General features: G+C 44.6%; 1 protein-coding gene across 1 annotated transcript; it reads right to left on the reverse strand.

Annotated features, from left to right (window-relative positions):
* Nucleotides 1-1,814: 1,814 nt before the first annotated feature.
* LOC126985406 (uncharacterized) lies at nucleotides 1,815-11,445 on the reverse strand. Its single transcript, XM_050840216.1, has 3 exons — nucleotides 10,407-11,445; nucleotides 5,986-7,349; nucleotides 1,815-5,733 (listed from the first exon to the last, which is right to left on the reverse strand). Exons 1-2 carry the CDS (start codon nucleotides 10,539-10,541, stop codon nucleotides 6,180-6,182), a joined length of 1,305 nt encoding a protein of 434 aa, XP_050696173.1. The 5' UTR covers nucleotides 10,542-11,445; the 3' UTR covers nucleotides 1,815-5,733; nucleotides 5,986-6,179.
* Between the last annotated feature and the right edge of the window lie 1,130 nt (nucleotides 11,446-12,575).

Consider the following 12,575-nt stretch of genomic DNA (forward strand, 5'->3'; position numbering starts at 1 on the left):
ATCCGACGAGTGACCTCCTGGCAAGACCCACCACCACCGTTAACATAATAAATCTCACACACAATGAAAACACAACACTAATCTTTTCGTCATCTTTGCAAAACACGTGTAGACATATTATTCAACCTTGCTTTTCTTTAGTGAAACGTCGCCTTTACAAACACGGGTGATACAGGTGAGAAGACATCAAATGCCCCGTTACCTCGTTACCTGCAGCACCTTGTCGCGTGATCAGGCAGGTGAGGCGTGCTAATTAGTCAGGTGTGAGAGAGCCCAGGTGAGGCGGCGAGGGGAAGACAAAGGGGAGGAAAGATTGTGGTGGTGGTGGTGATGGGAACCAGACCAGGAGGAGGAGGGGGAGGAGGAGGTGGAAGAGGAGGAGGACCAGGAGGACGAGGATAAGGAAATAAAGGAAAGGGAAAAATAAGTTGCGGGAGAATATGAAAATTGGTAAATAGGAAGAAAAGGGAAAATAAAAGGAAAAACAAGAGAAAGATGAGAAAAAGAGAAAGAAGGAAAAGAAAATCATATGAAAAAACACAGAAAAGAAGCAAAAAAACTAAATAATAATAATAATAATAAATAATAATAATAATAATAATAATAATAATAATAATAAATAATAATAATAATAATCAGAGTAAAGAAAAAAGAAAGAAGAGAAACCAAGAGTGGCCAACGAAACACACACACACACACACACACACACACACACACACACACACACACACACACAAGGGCAGTTTTGGGACCTCGCCAGAACGTGAAGGGGATTTCCCGAGTTAGAGGAGGAGGAGGAGGAGGAGGAGGAGGAGGAGGAGAAGGAGGAGGAGAGAGAGAGAGAGAGAGAGAGAGAGAGAGAGAGAGAGAGAGAGAGAGAGAGAGAGAGAGAGAGAGAGAGAGAGAGAGAGAGAGAGAGAGAGAGAGAGAGCATCCACATCCTTCTACTCTCATATACTTACCTACTAATTATCCACTTACCTATTCTAATTACTTTTCTAAACACCTGATTACCTGTACACAAAAATACCTACTACAGACAGACACCATGAAACTACCTGTCAACTATACACAAAAGGAGTAATTATATCGAGAAAGTTGTCATACTGTAAACGTGTGTGTGTGTGTGTGTGTGTGTGTGTGTGTGTGTCAGGGAGAGGTGAGAGCTGACATGTGGGTGGGAGAGAGCGGAGGAGGAGGAGTAGGAGGAAGAGGAGGAGGAGCGAGGAAGAAAGGAGAGAAGGGTAGTGGAAAGTAGATGAGAGAGAGAGAGAGAGAGAGAGAGAGAGAGAGAGAGAGAGAGAGAGAGAGAGAGAGAGAGAGAGAGAGAGAGAGAGAGAGAGAGAGAGAATCAGTTAACACAGACAACCTGGCAACTGAAAGTAGACTGACAGATGATCTCTCTCTCTCTCTCTCTCTCTCGTATATAATTTTACGCTAGTACGACGATAAGAGAGAGAGAGAGAGAGAGAGAGAGAGAATAAGCAAGAACAAGGACGAGGAGTCACTACTGTCTTATTAATGTTGGTGTTGGCGAGGAGGAGGAGGAGGAGGAGGAGGAGGAGGAGGAGGAGGAAGAGGAGAGAAGAAAGACGGTGATAAAGTAAACAAAACAAACAAAATAGATTAGAGTACTACTACGCATTCGAGAGAGAGAGAGAGAGAGAGAGAGAGAGAGAGAGAGAGAGAGAGAGAGAGAGAGAGAGAGAGAGAGAGAGAGAGAGAGAGAGAGAGAGAGAGAGAGAGAGAGAGAATAACACACACACACACACACACACACACACACACACACAGGTATATAACACACACCTGAATGCTTAAAAATCACCTTTATTGTCCAGCAACAACAGGTACGGCGAAAGGAGGAGGAGGAGGAGGAGGAGGAAGAAGAAAAAAGGAGGAGGAGGAGGAAAAAGGAAGATAAAGAGGACAGAGCACAAAGGTAACACAAGAACACAAGGAAGCAACACAATGGAGCCCTCACAAACCCATCACTTATAACATCATACAACACTCACCATTACAATACAAATACCAATGCAACACCAATACCAATATGATGCAATACAACACCACTTTTCTGGAGCTGTTGTGTTGCAGGTTTTATTACTTTGTTTTTCTTTTGTCTTTGAATAATATATAGAAAACAATACCAAGACAACAGTTGTGATGAAGAGCAGTAAAGACAATGCAACTCTCACACACCCATATTTGTTTTTATTTTTCTTATTGACTGCTTTTTCTACTGTAATCAACAACAACAACAAAACCAGATACAATGCCAGTGCAATAAAATACAGTAACAATGCAAGACAATAGCAAGACAATAGGATGAAGGGCAGAAGGCTATTTTTCACTGTTTTCTTTTTTACTCCTCACTGCTTCTGGTGTAAGAGAAAAAAATACAATCCCCACCATTTCAATACAATACTAAGGGCCAATTTTACAGTCCAATCAACAAGTTCGTAAGCTCCCTAACTAAACACAAAATACGACGAAAATTCCTTGTAGCTCCAGTGTTTGGCGTTCATATAAAAAGGAGGACGAAATTTTTGGAAACTAAACAGGACGTCTCTTTATGAGTATCTGGTATTGAGTAGAAATATCGGATCATTGAGGAGAATACGGTTTGGTTCGGGCGCTTACGATGACCATGTGTTGGACTGTCAAACTTGGGGTAAGGCAATATGATGAAGAGCACCACCTAAACAAAAAACAAGTTATCGTTGCTGCAGCTCTACGGGGCGAGGTACACACACCATATAAATATTTTTACTTCCTGTAGGGGAATAGCGTCTTTCTATCCTCCTCGGAGTTGCCTCCTAAGCAGCCGTCGTACCAGGTAGTTTCTCTTCACAAGTCAAAGGAGAAGTAAAAAAAGGTACGTAAGTAGTTTGTACAGGTAGTTAGGAAAGCTTATACAGGTAAATTTATCATACACAGGTAAATCATACAGGTACACGAAAAAGTTCGACATGTGTACGACAATATGAAGATTGCAAAGACAACTTAAAAGTAATTGGAACCCTGTACCGTCTGGGGTCTAAGTAACCTATAAAAAGTTACGTCGCATGAGTGCAAAGTTATGTAGTCAATACCTTTAAAAAAAAAATGAGACATTTCACCTTCCCTTTAATATTTGAAGAAAAATAAAAAAGGAGGGATGTTTCACCGCCAAGTTGCCAACACATGAATAAAGGAGCGAAGGTGGAATATTTCATCCTCACCGTCAGTACTAAATTATTAAAATTACAAACAAGTAGTGAAGCACCTGTCTCTTTAAAACATTTGGGGTAAGCACAGGTAAACCAAGCTCATTACCGTGATAAAAAATACCCCCTAAAATCACCTTTGCAGGTAACAGTTTAACGTTGGATTACAAAGGTGACAGACGGACACCTTGCTGCCAAACAATATAATATTACAATAACTAGAAGGCACGAACAGGTGAGCTGATCCACCTTAAAAAATCCAGGTGACACTTGAAGATCTGAATTTACCGGTGATACCCCCCAGCATATAATACAGGTAAGCAATGAGACCTCGACCACACCGGCAATATTACAAAGAAAATGAAGGTGCGGACATGTAGGTTGCTCGACCTTAAAGAAAGTGTAGTTGACCTTTAAAACTTGAGTCACTTGTGCTTATCACGAAAAATACAAAAAAAGAATTAAGGAAGGCGATGGCTGAGTGGTCAGCGTGCGGGCGAGGTGTCCAGGTGGACCCGTGGTTACAAGCTGACAATTTTCAGTCACCGCCGAGTGGCCTAAGACAACCCACATGCTGTCCTGAAGACCGCCTCTCAACTCGGACTTTGGATAAATTCTCTCAAGAGGATCAAAGATGAGCCCGGGGGGCAGCATGAGCAAACCAAGATGGTGCCACTGTAAAATCACTTGCCTGCGCCATAACGGGCTGGGGCAGACCATCAGGCCCCACCAGCAAAGCCTATACAGCGCCATTGGCGAGACGACAAAAGAAAAAAACAAATTATAGGCAAGCGAGGATACTTTAACCATCACAACAACAAAAAAACAACAAAATAAATACAAACGAAATTTGAAAAATAACTTAACTAGTAAAAAAGGAAAAAAAGAAAGGAAAGTAAAAGTAGAAGGCTAGAATAAGTGTGGCGGCAAGGGTTAGGACGGGTATTTAAAACACATTGCCTCGGGGTTCATCTCCGTCTCCTTGACCCTTGGCCCTGCGGTGTCGCCGATGTGTGGGTCTGGCCGTCACCCTGGCCTGCTGCTGGGGCTCGGGACGTCCGGGTCGCCGCGAGTCACCACACACAGTCACCACACACGCGGGGTTTACTGAAGGCCTCAGCAGACGTTTTCCAAGTATTTGATTCTTAACTAACTCGTGTGAAGGATGAACGAGAAGAATGGGAAGGACGATTGGCAGGAAAGGAGACGAGAAGAAAGGAAGGTAGAAAGAATGGGAGGAGAGATGGATAGCAGGTTATAAATGAATGAGTAGGTAAATCAGTATCACAATGGGGATAAATGAATAAATAAGTAAATAAATAAATAAATAAATGAATCGGTTAATAAATATACATATCACAAAAATAAGAGTAAAAATATCAATTGCAAAATAAAAGCAATTGCCACCAACAGCTTAAGTTTTTGAAGCCGCACTAAATAAATTCGTAAATAAATTAATTAAATAAGCACTCAAACACTGACATGGGAATTCGATCATAAAAAAAAGAAAACAACAGAATTAGCTGCCCACGGAGTCCAAACAATGGTTTTACTCCTTTTTAATTTTTTGCCTAGAAAATGTGATGGAAAGTATACCCGCTTACAAATACTATACAAAATACAAAATGCCATACAATATTTATACAACATCAAAATTCAGTATAAAAACATCACACTTACTTACACAATGCTACCAGAGCAGAGTCCTCTATTTACAGTGTCGCGTTAACTCAAAGACAACAGCTACAAAGAAAACTAGTGCATGTATTATTTGTGTTTCGTACATGTTTGCTACACATACGGGTCACGAAGGAGTCCAGCTCAATCACATTCACTTTTTTTAATTGTTAGATCATGAGATTTTTTTGTGTTGCTCACCCTGCAAACAACGTAAAAACACGTTTGCGCTGTCTTCATTCAGGGCAAACTATCAATAACAACGAAACAACACAAGAACACAACACAACACAACACAACGAACGCAACAAACACATGGAAATATTCAAAACAAACATGAAAAAAACACAAGAAAATGTATGCACAACAACAAAACACCGTAACACTTAAAAACACAAACACATACAATCAATACAAAAGTAGAAAAAAACAAACTCTAGGAAAAAAAATCAGCCACCTCATATAAGTGCGTGGAGTTGCCTGTACACTTAATTAAGGACAGGTGCGCCACATACTGCAGGTGTTGATGAATATTAATGGTTTTTTTTATAAGAATGTTATTTACTGGCAACGATGTAATACTTTAGTTGACATCACGACGCCGCGGAGACTAGGAAGCACACGATATCACAGTAATAACGAGTGAGGGAGAGAGAGGGACGAAGGGGGAAGGGGTAGACAGACACACTTACACGTTCACACAACACAAATACCTACATCCCGTAAAGTATACACACACACTGTACACACACATCATACACAACACGTACACTGTCACCATCACCACCATCTACGCGAGAGTGACTGGGCAAACTCAGGAAGAAAGACTTGTTTCTTCTTTGTCCTGGAAAAGAGAGAAAAGAGATCAGTCAGGGGGAGGGGAAGGAGAAATGAGATAAAAACTTTGAGGAAAAAAACTGGAGGAAGAATAGGAAGAAGAGATGAGAGAAACGGTGCGAAGAACAAGGAGGAACCAGAGAGGAGAGAAAGAAGTGTAGGGCAGAAGGAAGGAAAGGAGCAGGGTCAAGCAGGAGCGAGGACAGGAGAGCCATCTGTGTACACCCACAGCACAGTGAAGGAGGCGGCAGCGACTTACCAGGGGGGAGGTGACGCCGCGGTGGGAGACAGATAAGACAAGTCAAGGGGCGGCGCCGCGAATCACGCTGAGACGAGACGCTGAGATCAGAGAGACGAGGCAGCCCGCGGACCCGACGAGGCGGGTGGGCGAGGGCGGCGGGAGGACACCAGCCGGCCGACAAGAGGTGCCAGCAGGGAGCGGCGCCGCGGGACTCATCTGGAGGGGCCTCCGAGGGCGTAGGAGGCCTCGAGTGCCGGCCGCATCCACGCAGACGCCGGGGCCGTGGCCGCGGCAGCCTGGGGCGCCTGGGGCGGTGGCACGGGGCCGGGCAGGCTAAGGGCCGCCATGAAGGTGTCGGTGCAGGCGTCCCACTCCAGCCAGTCCAGCGGCGCGGCGGGCGGCTCTGCGGCGGCGGGCGTCGGGGGCGTCGCCAGTCGCTGCGGCGCCGAGTCCTCCTCGCCGTCGCTGCCCAGGGCCGCCAGCCAGTCTAGGTCTGCCCCGAGGGCATGCAGGTCCAGCGTCAGGTCAGGGGACAGCGGCACCAGGTCCTTCATTCCGATGTCGTCCAAGTCAGCCAGCGTGGGCGGGGCCTCCACGGGGTAAGGCGGGGCGGCGGGGCGCTCCTCCAGCGCCTCGCACCACAGAATCTCAGCGTCGAAGGACATCAGCTGCTCCCCCTGCTGCTGCTCCTGCTGCAGTAGTAGTAGTTGTTGCTGCTGCTGGTATTGCTGCTGCTGTTGTTGTTGATGCTCCTGCTGTTGTTGCTGGTCCTCAAAAGTAGTGTAGGCGTCGTCCCAGGTCAGCCAGCGGCCGGAGCCCCGCTCCTCACACGTGACGGCGCCCTCCGGGGAGTCGGGCAGGTCCAGGGGCGGCGTGGCCGGCGGCGGGCACGGCGGCTGCTGCGCCACAGGGGCTGCGGTGGGACACTCCGTCCTGCTGGCGTCCTTGGCAAGGCCACGCAGACCGCCGCTCAGCAGGCACTGCCTCACCCTGCTGACGGTGGCGGCGGTGGCGGGCGGGGCGTGGCTCACCGCCGCCCGGCACACGCGGCCGCCGCCGCCGGCCGCCACGCCCCGCAGCGGGTCGGCGCCGCGGCCCCCCGGCGGCAGCGGCGGGGGGCAGGGCCGGAGGTTCTTCTTCCTGGGGCGGTACTTGTAGTCAGGGTATTCAAGGCGATGAAGCACCTTGAGCCGCTGCGCCTCCTCCCGAAAGGGCCGCCGCTGCTCCTCCGTCAGCAGCTTCCAGCGGCGGCCCAGCTGCTTGGAGATCTCGGCGTTGTGCATGTCGGGCGTGACGGACACGATGTGGCGCCTCTCCCGCTGCGACCACACCATGAAGGCGTTCATGGGCCGCTTCACGTGGTTGGGCGGGTGCTTCTTGGTCTGGCGGAGGACACGCGAGGGTTAGGCGTGTGGCGGAGGGAGGTGTGGCAGGGTAGGGCAGGTGAATTAAGTGATGACCAGGTGAGGAAAGGGCGTTAGGGGATTTACAGGTGAGTATATGTTGGGGTGACATGCAGGGTTCAAGTGGCGGAAGGCTAGGACAGGTGTGTTGGGAGGGGCTGGGTGAGTACAGGCGAGCTTGGATTGATGATGTGAGTGGACAGGTGAATTATAAGGCGGCCACTCTGACGCTACAGCAAATGCAGATGCGTTAGTGCCGCTCAGTTAAGTTCTAATGTGATACACAATTGACAGGTAAATCCAAAGTGAGTTAGATGGCGTATAATTGGTTACAGGTGTATTAGGTGGCGCCAAGTGAGCAAATTACTTCTCAGGTAATTATAAAGCACCACAGACTCCTCAACACCTTCCTCGCCTCATCTCTTGTCGCATCTACCCCATGGAATTCAGTAATATACAGAAAAAAGTGAAAATTAAACCAAAAACCAAATCAACATACTCTTTTTTGTCTCTCCAACCTATGTAAATCTTATTAGCCTAAAGAGATTTCCAATGATTAACAAACAGCCCAAGTAAATGTGGTTAATTAAGTGAAGTACGGAATTACTGAGGCTTTTAACGAAGGTCTGACGTCATCGGTTGTTGGTAACGATGCTCGCGTTTGTTAGTGACGAAATTATCTATGTCGGAACATAAGAGAAGACAATTAGTATCTATTTTTAGTAGTGATGCTAATGAAGATATTTAAAAGTTCAGTTAAAAAAGATAGTTATGTAGATACACGCTCATATATGATACACAAAACTCCATTATAATAGTGAACTTAATGTATATTTTTCCGTTAATAAGATGAAGTGATGCAGAGAAATAATGTTAAAATAATTGATTATGTTAAAGAAAAAAATGTTTGAAGGAAAAATTTGTGATACAGCTTTTTACACACACACACACACACACACACACACACACACACACACACACACACACACACACACACCACTGCACGTTAGCCAGGTAATCAATTAACAAATGACACACCTGATGTAATTTTTCCTCCTCCTCCTCCTCCTCCACATCCTCTTCTTCCTACATCGCGTCCTCTTCCTTCCCATCAGTTCCCTCTCATCTTTCGTCAACAAACTAACTCAATATAAATCATCATTACTAAGCCAGATTTTTGTACACCTTAACTTTAAATATATAATAAACACCTGTAGCACCTTTAAAACACCTGGGTTAATTAAAATAAGGTAAGATAATGGTTCGTTTCTTCTTTTTACTTATTTGGATGTGCCAGAGGATTATGAGGCCGAGGATTAATAAGTGTGAGTGTTGAAAAATATAATTACTACAAAGTGGAAAAGTAGTTGAATATAAATGAACACGAGGCGATGTGGCAATCAGTACACCTCTCCTCCCGAAATTGACCTCTCTTTCGGCCACCTCTTTTGATTCTTTTTTTTAGGAGGAGTGAGTAGCGGGCTTTTTTTTATTATTATTGTTTCCTTTTTTTAGTGCCCTTGAGCTATCTCCTTTGTTGTAAAAAAAATGATAAAAAAAAATCCATGCAAACAATTCCACGAAGACAAATCCGATTATCTGAACTATTTATCGTATCGTATTCCACAACACGAGCAGCAAAAACAAAAAGAGAATGTGTAATAAAATGTCGGCAACGTTGTGACCACTAAATAAACACCAAATAAATAATAAACAAGCAAATAAATTGTTCGGTACAGGAGTATTACTTGTATTACCAAAGCTTTTATGGCACATAGTTTAGCGCGGCCGCCCCATAACTCTTCAATAATGACTCTTGCTACGCTTGTATTATTAGTATCATTATAACTTTTAGTATTAGTATTGTCATTTGAATTAGTATTAGTAGTATCAACAGTAGTAGTAGTAGTAGTAGTAGTAGTAGTAGTAGTAGTAGTAGTTGTAAGTAGTAGTAGTAGTAGTGGTAAGTAGTAGTAGTAGGCCTAGTAGTAGCAGTAGTAGTAGTAGTAGAAGTAGTAGTAGTAGTAGTAGTAGTAGTAGTAGTAGTAGTAGTAGTAATAGGAGGAGGAGGAGTAGTAGAAGTAGTGGTAGTAGTAGTAGTAGTAGTAGTAGTGGTAGTAAGGTTCTAAATTTATAGAGTAATTAGATATTCCTCTAAAACAGATGCAACCGTCTTTAGCATATCCATAATCACGAACCCCGTTATGTTCATGTATATTTCGCCACATATAAATGAGTATGTGTTATTTTTCCTTTAGGTAAAAACTCTGCTTCTGACGCTATATAGGCGGAGAGGTTACGTTCACAGACTAAGAGCTATTAGATTACAGGTATGTCTTGGGATGGAAGTCTTAATACATCTGAACTTTAACCTCTAACCTGGGGAAATAACTTCAGTATGATAGACAGATAAGCGATATAGATACTAGGTAGAAAAAAAATATATAATTACTGTTGAATTCGACGATGATTGAAAAATATACGCAGAACACCAGTAATTCAGCTTATCATCCAGTGCTCTCATTTTGATTGCAGGTAGGCAAGAACAGGTGATCATGGACACGTGAAAATTACAAGCGTATCTATATATGCACCAACTAATTACGTTTGCATTGCCCCTGCGTTAATCTGTGCATAATCTACGGACAGTTCATCCCTGTTTCATGACTACAGATACACCTACAATTTTTTACCTGTATTTCACGTGCGGGTAATTTATCCATATCAAGGTAACCGATACATACACCCACTAATTAACCTTCAGCACACCTGGATCTACCTGTACATCACGTGAGGAACTTGTTTACCTTTCTAGCACGACTCATACACCTGAAGCACCTGGAAACTATTTACTACCTGAGCCCTTAACACACACCTGCCAATTACCTGACGGGAGGAGGAGCGCATCTGTAGACACACACACACACACACACACACACACACACACACACACACACACACACACACACACACACACACACACACACACACAAGCACAAAGAAACACACCTGAGCACCTTTCTGGGTATACCTCACCTGTGTTGCATCGGAGTAAGGTGTTGCAGAGGAGTCATCGACGAGCTGGGAACCGAACGTCAAACCAACACCACGACCAACACCAGCAACACCAGCAACACCGGCACCATCATCGGAACAACCCCGCGGCAACATGTTTCTTATCCCGTACACACACCTCCACCAGAAGTTTGTGGAGGAGGAAGAGGAGGAAGAGGATGAAGAGGAGGAAGATGGGGCGTGAATGTGTGTGAGAGCGTGAGGAGACTTGAGCAGGAAGAGAACGTGTATGTGTGCGTGTGAGTGCGTGAGTGGACTTGAGGAGGAAGGAGAGGGCGTGTGTGTATGAGTGCGTGAGGAGGAAGTGTAGGAAGAGAAGGAGGTGTATGTGAATTTGAGTGCGTAAGGAGACTTGAGTTATCAATATTTAGTTAGGTTAGGGTAGGTAAAGCAAGAGTTGGTTTAATAGAAGTGGATGAGTGAAACAGGCTTGGCAGTCATGAGGTGAGTGCCAATACGATGCCTTCAAGAACAGGTTAGGTAGATTCAAAGGTAGAGAGAATAGGATGATATGAGGGATGATTAGTCTTTTACGAACTCCTTTTGTTCTTATTTTTTTTTCTAAGGATAGGTTAGGAACGGGCGTGGTAAGGGAAGGAAAGGGATAAGAAGAATGAGAAAGGGTAGAAGGAGGAGGAGGAGGCCGTGGCTGCGTGAGTGCCTGGGTGTGGGAAGCACGTGCCGGGGCGTGGGAGGGTTGCCTGCTCCCACGTCTCCTCTTAACAGGTGCGCGTGTGACTGACTCGTAGTAAACACAACCGACTGTTTTGAGAGGCCGTTGCGCCCCTGACGTCACCGTGACACATCCTCCCCTGCCCCGCCGCCCCCTGCCCGCGGCGCCCCTCCTTACGTCACTCGCGCCGGCCACTCGGGGCGGGGCGCGCGAGGGGGGCGTGGCGCGGCACGGCCAGGGCGCATGCGTGTGGCGGGGGTCAGGCGCGCGGGTGGCCCACTCTTGGCCCCGCCCTACCGCGCCCCGCCCCGCTGACCAGAGAAAGAGAGAGAGAGAGAGAGAGAGAGAGAGAGAGAGAGAGAGAGAGAGAGAGAGAGAGAGATTACCCATAGAGTTAAGTTTCATGGTCATCATATTTTCCCTCAACCCTAAATCTTCACCGTTTTGGCTTATTTGCCGCAGAGTAAAAGTTTGCTTATTTCCAGTTTAGAGTATGATTAGTACTTCTTCGTTTCTTTACATACTCGTTTACTTATCTATGCATATAAATTACCTATCTTAATCAAGGCTCTAATGGAATGTGTAGCTTATTGAATTTTTTTCATTACGCCCTTGCACTGTCTCCATAGCTGTAAAAAAAAAAAAATAAATAAATAAATAAATAAATAAATAAATAAATAAATAAATTGTTTGACTACATTTTCCTGGCTTAATATTTTTATGAAGGTGCTTTTATTTTCTGTGTAGTTACAGTATTTGGGCATTTTTGCTTTATCATAGCTGTTATATCTATTATAATAATGTACCTCTTCCAATCGCAATATCATAACATCAACAACAATAATAATAATGATACAGCTACTACTACTATTACTGCTACTACTACTACTACTACTACTACTACTACTACTACTACTACTACTACTACTACTACTACCACTACTACAATAATAATAACAACAACTAACAATAATAATGATAATGCTGATAATGAGGAAGTATCCATCAAGGTAATTTTTTGATGTGGTAGCACTAGCGACGCTCGTCCCTCAGGATGATGACGTCAGTGCAGTGATGTCAGATATGGGGATTTGTCCCTAGATTTGGGAATTTTGGGGCACTGATGGGGACATTGGGACATTCACTCTCGATTTGGGGACTTTTGAGGCTTCTGAAAAAATGTGTAATTTATCGCTTAAAATAATGTTATTAATATGAAGGTTAAAAGAAAACATGAGGTTAAACCAATTGCAAGGAAGAAGTAAATTTATGAGGACACGGACTGAACGCGAATGAGCCAGAGCTAAAAAAAAAATAGACGGTAAAGTTGCCGACTTCGGGTTCTTCGACGTTCAAAGGTTCCATAAATCAATGATTACCATGAGTTTTTGAACGGTTGTAGAACCTGCAAGTATGATATGATGTTATTTGTGTTCTATAGAGATTACTATCAACAC

This window comes from Eriocheir sinensis, chromosome 59, assembly GCF_024679095.1.
Source record: "Eriocheir sinensis breed Jianghai 21 chromosome 59, ASM2467909v1, whole genome shotgun sequence".
Taxonomy (NCBI): Eukaryota; Metazoa; Arthropoda; class Malacostraca; order Decapoda; family Varunidae; genus Eriocheir; species Eriocheir sinensis.